Source organism: Puma concolor, chromosome B1, assembly GCF_028749965.1.
Source record: "Puma concolor isolate L17-30 chromosome B1, mPumCon1.1.hap2, whole genome shotgun sequence".
NCBI lineage: Eukaryota > Metazoa > Chordata > Mammalia > Carnivora > Felidae > Puma > Puma concolor.
In genome coordinates this window covers 7,006,465-7,028,053 of record NC_141670.1, presented here as the reverse complement: position 1 = coordinate 7,028,053, position 21,589 = coordinate 7,006,465, and the positions used below count along the sequence as shown (strand labels likewise).

The 21,589-nt window shown below is 52.3% G+C and overlaps 1 protein-coding gene and 1 long non-coding RNA gene across 2 annotated transcripts; both read right to left on the bottom strand.

Annotated features, from left to right (window-relative positions):
- Positions 1-13,348: 13,348 nt before the first annotated feature.
- On the bottom strand, positions 13,349-15,014 carry LOC147581446 (ubiquitin carboxyl-terminal hydrolase 17-like protein 6). Its single transcript, XM_086702878.1, has one exon. The coding sequence runs from the start codon at positions 15,012-15,014 to the stop codon at positions 13,407-13,409; it is 1,608 nt and encodes a 535-aa protein (XP_086559004.1). The 3' UTR covers positions 13,349-13,406.
- A 2,695-nt stretch (positions 15,015-17,709) lies between these two features.
- Positions 17,710-18,504, bottom strand: LOC147581445 (uncharacterized). Its single transcript, XR_015249668.1, has 2 exons — positions 18,257-18,504; positions 17,710-18,012 (listed from the first exon to the last, which is right to left on the bottom strand). It is a non-coding gene; the product is annotated as an uncharacterized LOC147581445 (long non-coding RNA).
- Positions 18,505-21,589: the final 3,085 nt, after the last annotated feature.

Below are 21,589 nucleotides of genomic sequence, written 5' to 3'. Positions count from 1 at the left end.
TGGGAGGCCTTTTTGCCCTGCATGCCTGATCTTGCTTATCTCATATACTTTTGTATTGGGAGCCTTTGCACCTGTTCCTATTTTGGGGACTCTGCACCCAGTTTCTATTTTGGGTGCCTTTGCACCTCCCTATTCTTGGGGTGCCAATCTGATTTACCCAAACTCAGGTGTTTGGGGGAGCATTCTATGGCTTTGAATTTCTTTATGCCTTGTTAACCCATTGGTGTAAGCCCAGGGGATTCCTAAGCTTATCCCCCACACTTCTCATGTTCTTTACACTTGGATTTTGATTCCTGCTCATTTACTGAGCCTCTCCACCTTCCCTCACACAGGTAAAGTGTAAGAACTGCAGAGCCTTTGGGCACAAAACATCAAGCAGCTGGTGCACCATGAGGCACTGGGATAGGTCCTGGATCCCCCAGACCTGGGACTCCAGGAAGCTGAGGGAGAATCTGGAACCAAGGAGAATGTGGAAGACAGGCAATGCAGCTCCTTCTACTTCCCGAGTTTTGTCGTGCAGGCGAGAAAGTCAGCAGAGGAAGGCGCTGCTCCAGAGATTCTCCAGGAGACGCCCAGGAAGGCAGCAGCGAACCTGGAGGGAATCCACAGAACCCTGTGACTATGAGAGGGTGAGTGTCCCCTGTTCCTGCTCTTCTTCTTTCCCTGGGACAGGGGTAGGCTTCATTGCCCTTCTGGGAACAGAGGGTTTCAACTTCAACCAAGGTGATTTCTCTGAGGGTCCTTTTCACCCAGTTCCCCTGGGTGTCCATGCTTTTGCAGGATCCCTTGTATGTGTGCTAACAGTGTGGCTAGTGGGGGAGGGCGGTGAGAACACTATATCAGGAAACTCTTGCAACACCTAGACGCCTCTCTGGAAGACCACGCATCTTTCTTTGCGACACATACTCCCAAGTTGCCCATGGAACTCAGTAGCCCCCACTGCAAACCTCCACATGCAGGATGCCTGTACTTTCCCTGGAAGCATGAATGGACGTGCTTGCCCATTTCGGGAGGCAGGCACGATGCACAACCTTTCTGGTCTGTCGCTCCCGTGGAATCAAAGCATCAAGGGGCTAATGCCCAGTGTTTCTTCCTGATCAGCACTGAGCTGGAGACCCTCATCCTCTGTCAGTAGAATCCTTTCCTGTCTCTCCCAGTTGTTTGCAATGGACTGAGGTCTTGGCGTTTCTGTCTGTTTCTTTGCTGTGCTTGTCGTGCGTGTGTCCTTGGTGGGGAGGAAGGACTCATGGCCGTTGTCTGTGTGTTGTGTGTTCGCACAGCATCCGCACAGGCTGATGCCCGTGTACACCACCAAGAGGGTGTCCGTGCTGGAGCCGCACGTCCCGGCTGAGCCTCCTAGCGGGACGCTTGACACGACACAGCTGTACCCGTCGGCTGCTCCTCTCGGGAGACCTGCGGCGAGCACCTTCCCGCCTGCAGGCCGACAGGATGCCCAGCATGTGGGGACCCCAGCCCCGCCTGCCCCGCCTGCCCCGGCACACCAACGCTCTGCCCGGGATCCAGGCCTCCGTGTCCAGCTGAGACAACACCGGCCCCGATGTGCCTCCCTTGAAGGTCTTCAGACTGTCTCCAGGGCGCAGGGCACTGGCCATGCCCAGGCACCAGCCAAGCGTCCTGAGGTGAGCCCTGATCCTCCTCCAACCCGTTTGGCTCCAAGTCCCCAGCCCCACATCCAGACACCAGGCAAGAGATGGGCCCCGCTCCCCGACGACACGTGCCAGAACCCCCGAAAGAAACCCCGTTGCAGCCCCTTCCAGCCACCCCACAAGAGCACAGGGAGCACCCATGTGGGGCTTCTCCAGAGTCTCTGTCGTCCAGCAAGGAGAAGTGCATGTGGTCCCACAGGGGCAGCCCAACTGACCAAGAAGACACCTGTCTCACTGCAAAGCAGGGGCCTCCAGTCTCCACGCCCCCAACCTCACCTGGACACTCTCCAGGCGTGCACCTTGCCCCCATGTCCACCGTATCAGCAGGCACCCGGCCAGTCCCTGCGAATGGTCTTCAGCCACCTGGACAAAGGTGGCTGGAGCTCCAGGTTCATTACAGCTCCCTCTCTGGAAGCTCCCGAGCCACCAGCCCCCACTGGTCAGGTCCCTCCCGACACATACCAGTCTGAGGGAGCCTGTGTGTGCATCCCATTGAGTGTCCTCTTTGATCGCCTGCAGCTTTCATCATCCTCAGATGAGTGCAATTGGCAGTGAGACACCTCATGGCCTTGGAATCTTGACCTCCAACTCAGTGACACTGAGGAGATGACTGTTTAATTGAAAACGGGTTCCAATTGCCCTTTTGGCCTCAATGTGCAAAATTGGAGCCCTGATAATACTTGGATATCACGCTTGTGTCGTGTGTATACATACATCCCCTCTCCCAACACAGAACACACTTTTTCTTTAGGTGATATATGTTATTTTTCAGATGATACTTATCAACGTGAATGTAAAGTTTATTTTATGTAAATACATATTTAAGAAATTTAGTGAAATTATAATAATAAGTTGTAAGCCTCAATGTAAATATAACCTATGAAATTAAATGCATTTGTTTTGCAAATGTACAATTTGGGGATTCTGAATAAAGGATCCAACTGTTTCCTTTGCAAATTCAAAGCAGAGATTAATTCAGTAGACTCTGTGAGGTAGTTTTGTGCCAATTGTACTGGAGAATATATTACCCGCTTTCTTCATTTTCGTTATTAAATGTTATCATGAAGCTATGTTTCCTTTTTTTCACATTTAATAAAAATTTTCCAAATAGGACATAAGGTGCATTAGTTTCTTTCTCAGCTTTGAAGATTACTTTTAATTATTTACTTTGTCAAAGCTTAATTGTCAGGAAAGAGGAGCTTGATAGGACCTAGGTCTGCTTCGACTTTCAGAACCTCAGGCAAACCCAGCTGTAGTGTGTAAATACATGCTTATTAGAATCATTTTTGTGTGATTGGGCACCTGGGTAGCTCAGCCGGTTAAGCATCCGACTCCTGATTTCAGGTCATGATCTCAGAGCTCATGAATTCAAGCCCGGTGTCTGGCTCTGCACTGTCAGGGCAGAGCCTGCTTGGGATTCTCTCTCTCCTTCCTGCTCTGCCCCTCCTCCACTCTTCCCCTCCCCCCCCCCCCCGGTCTCCCTGAAGATAAAATAAATAAACTATAAAAATATTTCCATGTGATCCTGCGTACCTCCAATATGCACTGGGCAGGCTCAGTCTGTCTTTGGCCCATAATGGGATCCGTTGGTGAGGCTTCATGTGTGCATATGCCGGAACCCTATGACAAGAGATGCACATATTGGCTGCCTTTTGGAGGCCTGGCTTGTGATTTACTGCCCTCCATAGGATTTTGTGACACAGCAATATTTGACAGGCTGGGCAGGTGCTGGTCAAAATATCACCTTAGGAACAGGCTATCTTTCTTCTCTCCCTCAGGGCAAACTCTGAGGAGGACCCAGGGAAATCCCATAGGTCTGCAGAGAGGAATCCCCCCTTAGGAAGAGCACACGCCTTCTCCTTCGCCCTAAAGAGCATTCTTTGGGGAATGCTCCCCTCTCTCTCTCTGCAGATCTGTGCAGCCAGAAGGCAGAGCAACTAGCTGTTGGCCATCCAATGTCACTTAAACCAGGAGGGAAGTACAGGAGTCACAGGGTGAGCCCCACCCAAAACTCCATCCATGCAGACTCTGTGTGACTTGAGTCAGAGGCTGTTGTTCCCTTTCCCCGGCCCCTGACTCAGGCCTTGCCCACTGCCCCATTACTGTCTTATTCCTTCTGACAAAACCATAATAATCGGGCTCTTTTTCTAATATTCATTTTATTCAGGTCATGCGGCTGCTCTTTTACATTGTTAACCTCACTCCCCTTTTGCAACGCATTTAACTGTGGATAATATTATCAATGTTGTAAGTCTTCTCTGGGGGTTCTACATATGAAATGTCTAATATCTTCGGTAAGGCATCATGGAGGGTCAACTACTATGCCAAATATTTTGACTTTATGACGTACACGGAAACTGTGTTAGATGATATTAATAGGTTATCTGATATTATCCATCACAAACAGATGCATTGAGAGGCATCAAGAATTCTCATTGGACTAGGGGGAGGGCCTCCAAGTGCAATGCCGTCGGCAGTCTGGATGGTTTCCCTCCTTGAAGATTGGCGCGTATTGGACGTCGTGTGCACTTTTCATTTGGCCTTTCCTATCTTCTCCAGGAGGCTGTTCCTGTGGCCTCTGTCCATTGCCCTCAAGGCATGGCCCTCTCCCAGCCTGGTGCCATCCAGCCCTGCCCACAGCTTCCCCCGGCCTCAACCTGGCCTCACTCAATGGCATGGGACCACTGCCCCACCCTTACTGGCAGCATTCTTACCCCGGCCCCACCCATCACCACACCCTTCCCAATTCTCATCCTCTCAACTCCCAGTTGGTCTCACCTCACAACCAGCCCATCCCTTCACCGTACCAGCCTGGCACCAGCCACACTCAGGACCACTCCCTAAGGAGAATAGACCAGATTCTTGAGGGGGGGGTGGTTAGTGGGGGCCAGAGGAGAAGCACACCTTTCACTTTTCTTAAAATATCCATTGGCATGCACCAAGCTTGGACCTGTTTTTTCTTTTTAAAAATTTTTTTTCAACGTTTATTTATTTTTGGGACAGAGAGAGACAGAGCATGAACGGGGGAGGGGCAGAGAGAGAGGGAGACACAGAATCGGAAACAGGCTCCAGGCTCTGAGCCATCAGCCCAGAGCCCGACGCGGGGCTCGAACTCACGGACCGCAAGATCGTGACCTGGCTGAAGTCGGACGCTCAACCGACTGCGCCACCCAGGCGCCCCTGGACCTGTTTTTTCAATGATTATATATTCCATTGGGTTTTCACCTTTTCCTATAAAATTGTTGGGTTTTCAATGGAGTTTTAGACAGTACTATCTTTGGCATTATTAGAATGAGGTCACAGTTTGCTCTCCTCCATGTAGTGACCTCAGCCAGTCTATCCCAGGCCTTCCTGGAGCACGAAGCTGACCCATCTCTGAGGACTAGACTTTTGCTCTGTCTGAATGCTTTGGTACTGACATGTGGGTGCTTCCTGGGGCTTGAGTCAGCCCGCCTCCGAACTTGAATGACACCCCAGCTTGTCTTGGTCTCCAGATCTCAGAATGGCCCAGAATCTGCCAAGTGGGTAGTCAGGATGGAGAATTGTCTCAAAAAGACCATTCTACCACCTGTTTCCTCATGTCTATGTGTCATCTATCTGTGTGTCTATCATGTATCTTCCTGTCTTCATCGGGTCTCTATTATCTATCTATGGAGTGTATTTCTGTTATTGAAATTGTATCTGTTATTTTCCATACTTTGTGCGTGATGTATAAATTCAAATGCCTTTGAGATGCATGTGGAGGACAACCATAATTGTTTAATATTCTAAGTATATTCTACATATATATTTAAGTTCATGTTTCTCATTATCTTTGTAGCCTGGACTCTTTGACAGATTATCCTCATTTTGAATATAGAATATAGCATATTCTTTTACCCATTTTTTGCTTTCTCCTTCTGAATATATTGTTTTACCTATAGATTGGAGACATGTCTAGGATCTATTGTGTAGGAAATACATGATTTCAATTTAAACTAATGAAAGATGAAGTTTTCACCATTTTCAGGTGTACTTTTAAGGATGCCTGTGCTCTCACATGAACAAGTAAAAATACATTCATACTGCCTTTTCTTTTCTTTTTTAAATTTCATTTATTTTTTTAAATTTACGTCCAAGTTGGCTAGCAACAATGATTTCATTTATCCCATCTTTCCCTCCCACAACCACTCCCAAAACCCTCTAATTGTTCTCCATATTTAAGAGTTTCTTATGTTTTTTCACTACCAGTTTTTATATTATTTTTGCTTGGCTTCCCTTATGCTCATCTGTTTTGCACTTAGAGCCTTCATATGAGTGAAGTCATAGGCTAGTTGTCTTTCTCTGACTAATTTCGCTGAGGAGAATACCCTCTACTTCTAGCCACATAGTTGCGAATGGCACCCTGTCTTTCCTTTCGATCGCCGCATAATGTTCCATTGTATATATATGTGCCACCTCTTCTTTTTCCATTCCATGCATCTATGGACATTCGGGCTCTTTCCATACTTTGGCTAGTGTTGGTAGTGCTGCTAGAAGCTTTTGGGGGCGTTTGGGTGCAGGTGCCCCTTCGAACCAGCACACCCATATCCCTTGGGTAAATACCTAGTCGTGCAATTGCTGGCTCATAGGGTCGCTGCGCTTTCAATTTTTTGAGGAACCTCCATACTGTTTTCCAGGGTGGCGGCGCCAGTTTTCATTCCCAGCGGCAGTGCAAAAGAGATCCTGTTGCTCCGCACCCTCGCCAACATCGGTTGTTGCCTGAGTTGTTAATGTTAGCCGTTATGACACGTGTCAAGTGGTAGCTCATTGTGATCTTGATACGGATTTCCCTGATGATGAGTGAGGTTGAGCATTTTTTCATGTGTCAGTTGACCATCTGGATGTCTTCTGGGAGAAGTGTCTATTCATGACTTTTGCCCATTTCTTCACTGGATTCGTTGGGTGTTGGCTGTTGAGTGTGATCAGTTCTTTATCGATTTGTATACTGAGCCTCTCTCCGATGTGTGGTTCGCAAATATCTTCTACCATTGAAGATTTCGCTGATTTGTTAGTGTAGCTGATCCGTTTCCTTCCCGGTGCAGAAGAGTTTTCTTTTGATGAGTTCTCAATAGGTCGTGTTTCCTTTTGTTTCCCTTGCCTCCGGAGACGTGTTGAGTAAGAAGTTGCTGTGGCCCAGATCACAGAGGCTTTTCCCTGCTTTCTCCTCGAGGGTTTCGATGGCTTCCTGTCTTACACTTAGGACGTTCCTCCCTTTTGAGTTTCTTTACGTGTACGGTGTAAGAAAGCGGTGCGGGTTGCTTTTTCCGCACGTCGCTGTCCAGTTTTCCCAGCACCACTTGTTGAAGAGACTGTCTTTATTCCATTGGATATTCTTTCCTGCTTTGTCAAGGAATAGTTGGCCATCCATTTGTGGGTCCGTTTCTGTTCTCTTGAGCTGAGTGTCCGTTTTTGTGCCAGGACCATACTGTCTTGATGATTACAGCTGTGTAATTACAGCTTGAGGTCTGCGATTGTGATGCATCCGGCTTTCCTTTCTTTTTCAACAGTGCTTTGGCTCTTCAGGGTCTTTTCTGGGTCCATACAAGTTCTAGTATTGCGATATGAGTATGGCTAGTCCTGCTTTCCTTTGTCAACCATGAGCATGAGAGATGGTTTTCCATCCCCTTGCTTTCAATCTGAAGGCGTCTTTAGATCTAAAGTGGGTCCCTTGTACGCAGCGTGTGGATGACCTTCTTTTCTCACCCGTTCTGTCACCCTATGTGTTTTGCTTGGAGCATTGAGTCCATTGACGTTAAGAGTGAGTACTGAAAGGGATGAAGTTATTGCCATTGTGTTGCTTGTAGAGTTGGAGTTTCTGGTGGTGTTCGCCGATCCTTGCCAGTGTTTTCTGCCTGTGGTCTGTTTTTTTCTTTTATGTCTTTTGTCCCCTGGGAGAGTCTGCCTTCAAATGTCTTGCAGGGCTGGCTGAGTGGTCAGGAACTCCTTTACTTTTTGCTTGGGAAACTTTCCATCTCTACTTCTATTTGGAATGACAGCTTTGCTGGACAAATAAGTTTTGGCCGCGTCCTTTTAGGATTCAGTGCGACGAATATATCCTGCCACTCATTTCTGGGCTGCCAGGTTTCTGTGGATAGGTCTGCTGCAAATGTGGTCAGTCGTCCCTTGTAGGGGAAGGACTTTTGTTGCCCTTGCTGCTTTCATGATTCTTTCCTCGCCTGAGTATTTTGTGAACTCGACTAGGCTCTGCCTTGTTGATGGTTGGACGTTGTTGAATCTAATGGGAGTCTTCTGCTGTGCTTCCTGGATTTTGTGTGTCTTTCCCAGGTTAGGAAAGTTTTCTGCTGTGATGTGCTCACATAACCCTTGTGCCCCCTTGTCTCTCTCTCTTCGTCTTCTGGGACCCCTATGATTGTGATGTGATTCCTTTTCAATGAGTCGCTGAGTTCCCGAATTCTGAAACCCTGCTCTTTTGCTTTAGTCTCCCTCTTTCCTTCCGCTTCGTGATTCTCCATTGCTTTGTCCCCTCTATCGCTGGTTCCCTGCTCAGCCTTATCATCCTTGCCGCTGTGGCATCTGTTCCAGATCGCAGCTCGCTTTTAGCATTGTTTATTGCATCCTGGCTAGCTTTTACTTCTTTTATCCCCACAGAAAGGCATTCTCATCGACTTTCGACCCCAGCTGGTATTCTTATTCTCGTGATTCTAAATTCTGGTTCAAACGTCTTGCTCGTATCTGGGTTGGTTAAGGGCCTGGCTGTCCTTTCTTCCTGCTCTTTCTGTTGGGGTGAATTCCTTTGCTTCGTCATTTGGGAGGAAGGAAAGGCATGAATAAGACAAAAGAATTCGAAATTTAAAAATAAGACACAACACACACACACAAATCACACAAATGATGCTAGAGCCTAGGTGAGTTTTGGTCTGGTTGTTGAAATGGGCTTGAAAGATTAGAGGAAAAAGGGAAAGCACATAAAAAAAGGAAACCGTGTGAACATTTGGAAAAAAGAATACAACGAAATAGGATAAAATGAAATGATGGAATTCAAATAGAATTTGACACATTTACAAAAAATTACACGAATATAGTCGAAAGACATTCAAGGAAATTATTTTAAACCATGGAAAATAACAACATATGTTTTCTCTTTCTGTCTTCATGAAAAAGAAAAGAAATGAAAGAGAAAAGAAAAGAGATGGACCCGCGAACAGACTGAAATACGATTGAAGTTACATTGTTGTCCCCTAGAAGTCAAAGGATGAAGCACTTTGTAGTCCATACACTACAAAGTGGCGGAGACACCTGGCTTCCTGAAGAGCCAGGTTGGCCCAGTTGGGCGGTGCTAAGTGTCACGGCTCTGTTCTCCACTAGATGGCGCAGCTAGCCTACAAGCGCGGATTGCTGGGGCGCTTGGAGGTGCATATGCGCATGCGCGGGAGCGGAGCCCTTGGCGTCACTCAGGTGCCCAGTCTGTAGTATCGGAAGTCGGCTGTCTGCGGTCGGCAATCCCGCCCCCGTCCTTTGTCTCCGGCTTCTGTCCACTGGCCGCTTTGACACTGTCCGTGGCCCAGCCGGCAGGTTGCCAGGAGACACCTCCCTCCTGGGATTTACCTCCCAGGCGGCTGTGTTTCCCGACCCCTCTCTTCTGAGGGCCCGCGGCTGAGACCTGCTCAGATCCTCCGCGTCAGGGTCTCAGCGAGCGGTGGCCGGGTGCCGGCCGCACCCAGGAACACTGGCAACACCGTGCCGCTGCCGATGCCCAGAGACTGCGGCTGGGTGCCAGCCTGCGCCCGAAAACGTTCACGCGATGGTGTAGCAGCAGCGCTTCGAGGGTTATGGACAATCACCACACCCTTCTGGTACCGGGCTTCCCCCTTAACGACCTTGTTCCAGCACCAGCGAATGTGGCTGTTCTCCGGGGTCTGCTGGGACCTGTGGGGTCGGCTGGGGTGGCCACACAGACTCTACCTCGTGTCCTGGCAGCAGGGGAACCGCTTTTCTCCGTGTGGGTCCAGACACCCCTCCTCCACACCCCCAGTCTTCACTCTGCTCTCGGGGATTCGCCCTTCCGACCAGAGCACCGCCAGCTATCAGATGCGGAGTTTCGCACTCTGCCCTCCCCCTGTTTGTACAGTCTTCATGGAATTTAAACCCGCTCCTTTCTCCTTCCTCCCGTTTTGGTTCAGTGCCTGTGGCTCTTTCCACATGTCCACTTTCTCCCCAGCTGCTTTTGGCGGGGGGAGGGGACGGCGAGGGGATTGCTTTCCCCATATTCTGCCCCTGTCTCCGTCCTCTCTCTGCAGGCAAAAACAGCTCCCTGCCCTCTGTGGCTTCTCTCTTCCCCAGTTCACCTCTCTGCGCCGCGTCCCCACGGAGTTCTGGGGTTCAGGTTGGGCAAGCTGTTGCATGAATCCTCAGATCAGTTTTCGAGGTGTGCAGGATGCTTTTGTGTTGATGTGGCTGCATTTTATGGATGCAAGAGCAAAAAAAACTTCCATGCTCTTCTGCCATCTTGGCCCCTCCCCCCACACTGCCTTTTCTGTATCGTCATGAATGCCCTTACGACTTGCAGGGTGACGTCTCTGAATTAAGCTTTCCGTGACAAATCCAGATTAGGCTGGCTGGATTTGGCGAGACCCAATAACGCTGTTCCTATTGCCGTGATTGCTCCCACATCGCCGCACGTGAGGCCACCTGCCTCCTGGTTTCCCCCTATGCAATCTTCTTTGCTAATTGTCAACAGTTTTTAAAATTGAATGTCTTGACTTAACTGGATTTATACTTTGAAAGAAAAGTTCCTGGAATGTCTGGAAAATAGATCGTCACCAGTGGCCCGAGCAGCTCAAGGTGGTCAATTTTAGCTCAGAGTCCAGGGTCCAGCACGGCCAAAGTTAAGTCACAAGGAGGGAATCCTAGACCCACCAGACCTTCTGTAAGTAAATGTTCATGGTCGCCTTTATGCCCCACGAAATGCTCAGGCTGCAGTGCGAGGCACGGAGACTCCGACCTGCCAGCCTGAGCAAGTGCCCGATGCCAGGTCCTCCTGGAAGTCTAGGCAATGCCCGTGCTGGCCAGCAGCGCCCCCTGCTGGACAGAGAGCAGTGTGGCAAGGCTCCCTCTTGTCATCTCCCCCACGGATTGCAGAGCCAGGGGTGTGGACTTCATCAGGTGTGGGTGGAACACGTGACACACGGCCACCCAGGAAGAGCTGGTCATAGTCATCCGGGGAGCTGACTGGATGCATATGGAGGCCATCTTGAGATCCAGATCAAATATTGTCCGTGTGTGCGTGTGTGCGTGCGTGTGATATACAGGTTTTAATCCAGGAAGAGAAAGTTGGATCCCAAAATTTCTACAGGATGACCTAGCGTGGTTATTTTCTGTGGCTTTTCCCTTGGTGGCTCAGTTGCACATACACTGTTTGCATTTTACCCACGATTCTGCCCACTTTAGAATCAAATCCACAGGAAAGATAGATGTCTCGTGTGCATGTCTTTTGAGCTCTAACATCCAGCTAGCCCTGTTGAACTCTTTCACTGCGAAAGTGCCATGTCATCACTCATCTGTGGAATAAAAAACAAAACAGAAGAACATAGGGCAAGCGAAGAATAAATAACATAAGATACAATCACAGCGGGAGGCAAGCCATAGGAGACTCTTCAAAACATTTTGTTTTCTCTTTGTCTTAGAGAGAGAGAGAGAGAGAGAGAGAGAGAGAGAGAGAGAACGCATGACCAGGGGAGTGGCAGGCAGAGGCATGCACACAGAATCCAGAGCAGGCTCCAGGCTCTGAGCTGTCATCAGAGCGCCGGACACGGGGCTTGAAGTCTCAAACCCTGAGATCATGAGCTGACTGAATCAGAGTCCGAACCGGCTGAGACCCCCACGTGCCCCAGGAGAACCCTTCAGTGTAGAGAAGAAAGTGAGGGTTGCTAGAGGGGAGGAGTGGGTGGGCTCCATTTGCAACGGGCGTTATGGAGGGCCCCTGTGGGGGTTGGCAGTGGGTGTTTCATGTAAGGGACGAAGCCCTAAATTCCACCCCTGAAACCAAGACTACACTCACTGTTAACTGAATTTGATTTAAATTTGGAAACTGGAGGGGGGACTGGGTGCCTCAGTCGGTTGAGTGTCCAACCTCAGCTCAGGTCAGGATCTCATGGTTCGTGGGGTTGAGCTCCACGTTGGGCTCTGTGCTGACAGCTCAGAGCCTGGAGCTGCTTTGGGTTCTGTGTCTCTCACTCTCTCCCCCTCCCATGCTCACACTCTGTCTCTGTTTTGTGTGTGTGCCCCTCTCTGTTTATTTAAACATTTTACTTCATGTTTAAAACATGAAAACAACAGACCAATACATTTTAAAAGTAGATTAAGAAAAAGTATTTTTCCTCTATCGGCTATGATAGTTGAACATCCAGAATTCAATATGATTTGCTGTACAAAATTCACATACTGACATTAGTTCCCACTACGTGTGATGTGTATGTTTAGTGCAGACTGGAAACAACAACAACAACAACAACAACAACAACAGCAACAACAGGCTTTACCCTGTCAGTGCCATTGGCAAACGACCAGAGATCTCCTATATGGCCCCCCTCCCCTGGGGGGAATTGAAGGATCATGCACTAACTCCCATTCAACAATGTATTTAGTGAGTCTCTCTCCTAAGAAATACAGGTGTGACAGAGAGCATCCATCCATACCCTGACCTGAAATACCACATTGTTGCCTCGGTGTCCACTTGAGACTGTTTTTCTGAGGTGTACAACCGAGGACCAAGATTGCAATGCAACTGAGCAGAAATCCCTGAGCCTCCTCCCTTGTGGAGGAGATTGTCCGATGGGGGGATGGTGGTCAACTCTGCGGAACAAGGTAGAGCTGCTTGGTGGCTCAGCAAGAAGAGGTGGGAGAAGGTTCCTTTCCCCATTTGCTCTGCAGCCTCATGGGAGGGGGATTGTTAAGGGAACCTCATCGAATGAACATGGGCCAGGAAGGCTCCACCCACCCGTCTCCAGAGACATGAGCATGTATTTGCTCCTTGCCATTTCCAGGCAATTAGCCAATGTTCACATGAACATGTGGAGCCTTTACAAAATATTTTATGTATACAAGGAAACACTTTGCACAGTTATGAATTCGTGTTTCCTTCTGCTCCTCTCCTTCCGACACAAGACATTCCTGAAAAGGCCGTCTGCTCCCACGTAGAGCTAGAGTTCTTCCAGTTTCCTGGTCATTTGCCACTCCTCCGTGTGGAAGCACTGAGATTGTTTCAAACTCCTTCCCCTGCCGGTGCATGTTTGGATATCACCGAGAGTCCCCACACGCACATGTTTGGGCACATGTACTTTACCAATACACAGAGAGTAGGGAATGGGATGATGGGACCGTGAGTCCCAGGCATTTTCACAGGGACTCCCGGTGCTCTGCCTTGTTTCCACCTTCATGCCTCCTTGGCCACTTCCTCTGACCCTTTCAGGCTCTGAGAGTGCCCAATGATCCTCGGTGCTGATGGAGGGGAGAAACCTTCCAAATACCCAGCATAATCCACACCTCTCCAATAACATCATTACAGCCAGCCAGCCTGAAAGCTCAGGATTCTCCAGGTCAACTGGAACGCCATACCCCATGAATACAGCCAGATTCATGTTCCCTCCACATGTCCCGATCACACCCACCCACAACACACAAAATGTGGCCTACAAGGGACTGTGAGTGAGTGAGTAGTGAGTGAGGGCGGGTGAGTGTGCACGTGGGCAGGCGTGTATCTCAAAGCCCGTAGTGGGATCCCTGCACTGCTTCCTGAGACCTCTGTCCCTTCTTGTTCTTCCTCTTGGTAGCTCTGGCTCTGCCGGTGAGACAAGGGACTTGGTGAATGGCCGTTGCCCTCTGAGGTGGGATGTCCCTGGCTGAACTGTTGAGCCGGTAGATGTTTGGTTCACGGTGATCCTTTCCCATCTCATCTCTGTATTTGGACTGGTGAATTAGGACCGCGTCGGGGGGAAGAGCAAATTCTAGTTTCCTGAGGTTGAATTCAGACTTGGGACGGTGGCTTTCTTGGAGGAATCTCCACTGGTCTAACGTGGTTGCTGGCAGTGGTGTCTCTTCCACGTGATCCTCCAATTGTGGCCCCTCGATGTTGGGGTCGGTTTCAGGCCCCCCTTGGGCCGCAGCCGTGCCTGCGTGGTCAGCCTGGAGGCATGTGGATTCCCCAGCACCTGGCTCACTCGCACGGTCTCTTTCCAATTCACTCTTCTGGATGTAAAAGAGGACATAGGCGTGTTGGCTCAGGGCAGACGTCGCATCACTGGCGGTCACCTTCGCATCATCCATTTTGTACCACTGGCCGTTCCCAGCTTTGATGTAACAGAAGTAATGTCCGCTGTGACAATTCCAGCCCGCGTGCACCAGCACGGCATAGAGCACATAAGTCAGCGACCCCCCGTTCTGCCCAGACGCGTAGCGTCGCATGTCAAGGCGCTCAGGATATTGCACTTCCTTAGCCAGTTTGCTGCCCGTGAAATGGCAGAATCGTTTCAATACCAGCATCAGGACCTTGGAGCAAGTGTGCAAAGTCAACGTCTTGGAAGCAGGTACCTTGTCGAGACAAGTACTACAACGATAGGCATTTTCACCATCCAACTGTTCGGGCTTCACCAAGTGTTGCAAAGCTTGGCTCACGCTCTGAGCTGCCCTGATATCCAGGCTAATGTCCAGGTAAGGGTCCAAAGTGCTGGAGACACCCTGGCAGTGGAGACACTGGATTTGAGACCTCCAGTACCCCCCAAAGATTTGCCGGATGAGGGTGGCGTCCTGAGCCTGAGGCTCTGAAGGCTTGTCCTCACGCAAACACGCTTGCTGCATAGCATCCAGAGTGAACATCAGAAACTCGTGGGCATCCTCCTGCCTGTGTGTGTGGAAGGCAGCGAGCAGTTTTGGCGGAGGCCGGATCACGTCTCCCGGACGGCAGAGGGCCCGGGTCACGTGAGCCTGCAGAGCACACAGCACGCAGAATGGCTGCCTCCCACAGCTTCGGGAGTGCTCCTGGGACAGCATGTAGCTGGCGAGGGGTGGTGTGTACGTCAGACACTGCAGGGCCGCATTCGCATAGCACGTGTTCCCCAGGTTCTGCAGGCCAGCCCCAACCACAGAAGGTCTCCTCCAACTCACAGGTTTCTTTGCGGGGGGCAGACCCGTCGACGTGGGAGCCCAACCGTTAGGCAGGTCGCAGGGTGTGTGCGATGACGGTGACGGCTTCTCAGGCAGAGTGGGTCCTCCGTGGCCTTCAGCACCACCCGTATTTGATCCGCAAGGTTTGAGGTTTGGAAAGACACGGAACTGAGTCTCCTCTCGGCAGTGGGAAGAGGGCGTCTCCATGTCTCCTGAAACGTGGAGCCTCACGTTGCAGAGCGATGCTTCTCTCAGGAGGCCAGTCTCAGAATGATGGCTGGGGCCCTCTCCTCAGCCCTCGTAAAGCTCGCCCCACCCACCTGACTAGGACCACGTCATCCAATCAGCTACCAGCTGGAGTTGGATGCAGGGTCTCAGGGTGTGGTCACTCTTCTGCAGACAGACGACTCAGCCCAGCCTTCCTCCTGCCCCTCCCTCCTCAAGAGGCACACACACGTTTCACCACTTTCTCCACCTCCCTCATTTCCATTGCTCCCTCTCTGGACAGACGGACTTGAGCATTTCCAACCTAGAGGAGATCCTTTTTTGAGTATCCACTTTGCTCTTAGATAACACAAAGTGTCGAGGAATGACGGCCATGAATTTTTTAGGCCGTGGAAATCATTTTACCAATTGAGCTCTGGTATCATGTAGGAGCACCTCCTGTCCGTCAGCCAGAATGTATGTGACACCAGCAAATTATTCTGGAATGATTACTGTCCATGGATTTGATTCTAAAACTCCTGAACTGTCTCCATGGGATCTGTGTATACGACTATCATGAAGGTCCTTTGCAACATGTCTGTCTACCAAGGGGTGGCCGAGAAATTGTCCCAAGAAATATCGTTTGCCTGGTTTCGGGCTTTGTAAATGCTTTCTTCATCTTGTAGCTCCCTTCCCAATAGGAGAACAAATCCTAAACCCATCACTTGCCAAATTGTCCCTGGCATTACTAGCAAATCACATAGCAAGGTAGGTATAGGTTCCCGTGGTTCAGGACATGTTGGTTGTGGGTTTGTGACGTTTATAGACGGTTTGACATTGGAATTTAGACATGCATGGACCAATGTCCCCTCGTGGAAACTGTGGCTTTAGGGTGTCAGTATCTCTAGACCAGATTTCAGAACTGACCAGGTCTACTGACATCGTGCTTTCTTCTCTAATGTTTGTTTGTTTTTCACTTTTAACATTTTAATTGATTTATTTTGAGAGAGACAGAGACAGAGAGAGACAGAGAGCGAGAGAGAGCGCTCATGTGGACAAGCCAGGGAGAGACAGAGAGAGAGGGAGAGAGGATCCTCAATGAAACAGTCACCTCCTCGGGGTCACCAACTAGGAGGAAAAGGCTGCGAGCACGTGAGGTGTCTCACTGCCAAACACACCCATGTGAGGGGAAGGAAAGGGGCAAGGGGTCAAGGAGGACACCCAATGGGATGCACAAAAGGAGTCTTCAGACTCTTGTGACCACAGCCTCAAGACACGGCCCTCTCCCTGCCTGGTGCCCTCCAGCCCCCCCCACGGCTTCCGTCAGCCTCCGCCTGGCCTCACTGCATGGGACCGGACCACGGCCCCACCCTTACCCGCAGCATCCTCACCCCTGCCACACCCATGCCCACACCTCATCCCAATGCTCTCCGCCCTCAGTTGGCCCGGCCTCACGTCCAGGCCGTCGCTCCACGGGGCCAGCCTGGCGCCTGCCACTCTCAGGACCACACCCCAAGGAGAATCTACCAGAGAGTGGGTAGAGGAGGGGGGGCGAGCGAGGCCAGGGCACAAGCACACCTTTCCCTGTTCTTCAAATATCCGTTGGCAGGCAGGCGCCACGTTTGGACCTGTTTCTGCAAGGAATCATCTCTCCCTTTGGTTGTCATCTCCTCCTAGAAAACCGGTTGTGTTTTCACTGGACGGTGTTAGATGGTAGGAACTCTCACGTGACTGGTCTGAGCAAAGCAAGTTGCCCTATTTAACGTAGTGACTTGAGCCAGTCCATTCCAGACCTTCCTGGAGCATAAAGCTGACCCCTGTCCCAAGACGAGACACCTGCTCCTGTCTGAGTGCCTGGCCCCGACAAGTCCATTCTCCCCGGGTCTGGAGCCTGCCCGTCTTCAGACTCCACGAACACCCCCTTGCTTCTGGAGCCTCAGCCCCGGCCACCTGCCACGTGGGCAAAGAGGCCTGCAGAATTGCTTCCAAAGAACCCTTTGACCACCTAATTCTCTGTCCTCTCTCATCAATCGCTCGTCACTCTATGTGTCTATCTCCTAACTCTCGTGTCTCCTTCCCCTCTCTAGTATCTATCTGTGGAATGTCTTTCTCATCCTTTCCTTTGTATCTCTTCTATGCCACCCTCCTTGACGTGACTTGTGAATGAAAATGCCTTTGAGAGACACGTGGACAGCAGCCCCTAATGCTGACTGATTTCCCACGCACATGTTCTTTCAGTTCATGGGTTTTTATGTTGACAGACAGAGAGAGACAGACAGAGAGAGAGAGAGAGGGAGGGAGGGAGAGAGAATGTGGGGGAGGGTTAGAGAGAAAAGGAGAGAGGCAATCCCGAGGAGGGAGGGAAACTCAAAGTTCAATCTCCCCAACCCTGAGATCATGACGTGAGCCGCCGTCTCCAGGTCAGACACTTCTCTGACTGAGCCACCCAGGCATCCCGACCCTCATCGGTTTCGAATTCACCTCTAGCATCGTCTTGTTCCCAGGACACTTGGAGAGACTTTATCTTGAAAGGGGAAGAGAGGTTAACCCGTGTTTCTTTGCTGCTTCTGAATACTTAGTTGTTCTCCGCTAGGTGAGGATCCAAGTCCCAAGTGCACTTGGGAACCAATGCAGGATTCTACTCTAAGTGATGGGAAACTACAGTGTACACACAAAAAAGAAAACCATGCACATTCGGTCGTGTCTGAGCAAATTTTATTAGCTGTGGTAACACTACACACAACGTTGCACTATCAGGGAAAAACAAAAATGCAGACAGCATGTAAAATATTCCCCGATATGATCTGCAGAAAAACGATATCAGTGAACTGTTCTAACACAAAAGATTGCCTCCACTTGCCCAGCCCAGACTGGAATCATTCCTCCGGTGTCCCCAAATTGAGACATTCGCAAACCCACTACACATTCATTTCACAGATCCTTAACTTTACATTCGAGTGGACGACCTCTTGCTCTCCTGGCGCTGGATTTCTCATAGAATCTATCGAAACGAAAGAAACGAGACCTTGTTGATTGAGACGGAGCAGGTGAACCAGAAGGTGTAGATGCATAAAGGAAAAGTGCGCCATGAGCGTCTGCACGTGGGCGCTCAACCCACTCCCCGCCCCAAGCAGGACACCAAACACGGTGTGGACGCAAGTTTTTGTCCTTGCAGGTCTTTGGGGGAATTGCTGCTTTAGCAAAAATAGGTCACGGCCCTGCCTTGCCCGCCGCTCCGCAGTCACCTGCTCGGGGTCACAAGAGCCAGAGGACGAGTGTCCGAGGACATGAGGTGTCTCACTCGCGGTCGCTCTCCTCCGAGGACGAGGAAAGCTGCAGGTCATCGTGGAGGATGCTCCGGGAGACAGGCACACAGCCTCCCTCAGACTGGTGTGTGACGGGCGGGCCCTGGCCAGGGGGGACTGGCCTCTCGGGAGGTGGCAGACAGGGAGCTGCTATGAACCTGGAGCTCCAGCCGCCTTTGTCCAGGCGGCTGAAGACCATTCGCAGGGGCTGGCCGGGTGCCTGCGGACAGGGCGGACACGGGGGCAAAGTGCACGCCTGGAGAGTGTCCAGGTGAGGTTGGGGGCGTGGAGGCTGGAGGCCCCTGCTTTGCACCGAGGCGGGTGTCTTCCTGGTCAGCTGGGCTGCCCCCGTGGGACCACATGCACTTCTCCCTGCTGGACGACACAGACTCTGGCGCAGCCCCACGTGGGTGCTCCCTGTGCTCTTGTGGGGTGGCTGGAAGGGGCTGCAACGTGGTTTCTTTCGGGGGTTCTGGCACGTGTCGTCGGGGAGCGGGTCCCATCTCTTGCCTGGTGTCTGGATGTGGGGCTGGGGACTCGGAGCCAAACGGGTCGGAGGAGGATCAGGGCTCACCTCAGGACGCTTGGCTGGTGCCTGGGCGTGGCCAATGCCACGCGCCTTGGAGACAGCCCTGGAAGCTTCCAGGGAGGCACATCGGGGCCGGTGTTGTCTCAGCTGGACACCGAGGCCTGGATCCCGGGCAGAGCGTTGGTGTGCCGGGGCAGGCGGGGCAGGCGGGGCAGGCGGGGCTGGGGTCCCCACTTGCTGGGCATCCTGTCGGCCAGCAGGCGGGAAGGTGCTCGCCGCAGGTCTCCCGAGAGGAGCAGCCGACGGGGACAGCTGTGTCGTGTCAGGCGTCCCGCTGGGAGGCTCAGCCGGGACGTGCGGCTCCAGCACGGACACCCTCTTGGTGGTGTACACGGGCATCGGCCTGTGCGGATGCTGTGGGAACACACAACACACAGACAACGGCCATCAGTCCTTCCTCCCCACCGAGGACACATGCACGACAAGCACAGCAAAGAAACAGACAGAAACGCAAACAACCGGGAGAGACGGGAAAGGATTGTACTGACAGAGGACAAGGGCCTCCAGCTCAACGTCGATCGGGAAGAAACACTGGGCAGTAGCCCCTTGATGCTTTGATTCCACGGGAGCGACGGACCAGAAAGGTTGTGCATCGTGCCTGCCTCCCGAAGTGGACAAGCACGTCCATTCAGGCTTCTAGGGAAAGGACAGGCGTCCTGCAGGTGGAGGTTCGCGGGGGGGTGGGGGCGCTACTGAGTTTGGATGGCCAATGGGGCGGGTGTATGTGTCACCAGGGAAAGGTGCCTGTGCCTCCCAAGAGGCCTAGGTGTGGGCACAGCGTCCCGAAATTATGTTGGCACGCCCACCCGGCACCCGGTTAGCACACATGCAAGGAATCCTGCCGGATCATGGACACCCAGCAAACGTGGCTGGAAAGGACCCACACGGAAATCCCAATGTTGAGAATCGGGGCGGACCCCCTTCCTCAGCCAGGAGGGCCGGGAAGCCCGTCACATCCCCGTCCCCAGGAGAGAACGAGAGCAGGGACGGGGGACACTCACCCTCACATAGTCACAGGATTCTGTGGAGTCCCTCCAGGCTCGCTGCTGCCTTCCAGGGCCTATCCTGGGGAATCTCTGCAGCAGCGCCTTCCTCTGCTGGGCTTCTCGCCTGCACGACCAAGAACGGGAAGGTGAAGGAGCGGCATTTCGTGTGTTCACCTGGGGAGCGAGCGATGGGGCTTGGGCAAGATCTCCTTTCTTCATCTGCCCTCCTGGCTCCCACTCCAGCGAGCCGTCCAGGTTGGCCCAAGACGTCCTTGCGTTGAGAGCCGTGTGCGCCACTGCCTGTCACCTGCCGCCTCCCCCTGTCTCCCTACCGCAGGACACACAGCCTCAGGGACTCCTCCAGAGCAGCTCAATAGGCTCGTGAGGTCCCCTGGGGGGCGGGGAGCTCCTTTCTCTGCCTCCCCCACCCCTGTGTGTGTCTGAAGACGACACAGCACCCAGTGTCCGGGTACAGAGACACAGCGACCTGAGCTGCCAGGCCACGGGCAGGCCGGAGCCGGCCGCATCCTCACCTTTGTCCCTCTTCCATGTCCCTCGCAGCCTGGTTGAAGGGCCCGGGCTTGTGCCGGTCCTGCTGCTGGCGTGGTTCCACATTCTCCTTCGGCTTCCTGGGGACAAAGGCCTGGGGGGCCAGGCACCCGTCCCAGCGCTTCATGGGGCACCTGGTGCTGGATGCGTTGTGCCCAAAGGCTCCGCAGTCCTTACACTTGAGCTGCGGACCAAGGAGGAGGGGCTCAGTGAATCAGCACCAGTCACAGTCCAACTGCAAAGGACATGACAAGGACACACTCGGGGAGCAGAGGACTGGTGTGGGTGGGCCAGGGCACACCGTGGACGGCTCGGGCGGTGCCAGGAGACGGAAGTTCCTAGGATTCTACCCAAGCCTCTGTGAGGGACGGACCGGGAGTTGGGATTGCAGGTCTCAGGCCGCGTAGAATGAGCCCCATGCCACGATGGGGACAGACACCAGGCTGGACGTGACCCTACGGCCGAGGGAGCTTGTCCCAGTGGGCAGGCTGCTGAGATGCCAAGGCAGGCCACCGTGGGCCAGGAAAGGACGACCGACTTCCGGACACAGAGTCTTCATTCCCTCGTCATGTGCGATCCCCGGCTTCAGAGGCATGGCTCCCCCACCCCCACCCGACCCAGCCCCTCCAACCCGCCCACTGGTTCACCACGCCTCCAGGGCTCCACTTACCCGAGGATCCTCGTCCTCTAGCCTGGGAACCCTGGGCGCCATGGGTGCTCTCCGTTGCCTCTTCCCGTTTGAGGCTTTCAAGGGTCTGGAAGGTGCGTGCTGGGTGTGACCACCCGCCATCTGCCCCCTCTCCGTGAAGGGTCAAGTCAGCCTTGCTCGAAGATGGGTTTCTGGACTTCCTGAGTCAACGGGAAAAGGAGAGTCATTCCCACAGACACAACGACTCCTTCATGAACCTTCCTCCCCCAGCGGGCATGAGGGGGCGTCATGCCCACCAGGTCAAACACGGTCCTCGCCTGGGAGGTGGGACCTCTCCCTCCTGCATGTTCTACGCGCTCTCCCGTGGACCCGCCCGCAGGACGGCACCCTCAGGCAAGGCCGTGGAGGTGGTCTTGCATGACTCGCCGGAGAGACTTTCGGGAAGTCTCTCCCAGCGCCCTCCGGAAGGAAAACCACGCACAAAGTCCCGACCCCCATGG

What these genes read in the sequence shown, in the direction of transcription:
- LOC147581446 (XM_086702878.1), bottom strand. Translation starts at nt 15,014, where the DNA reads ATGGAGACGCCCTCTTCCCACTGCCGAGAGGAGACTCAGTTCCGTGTC.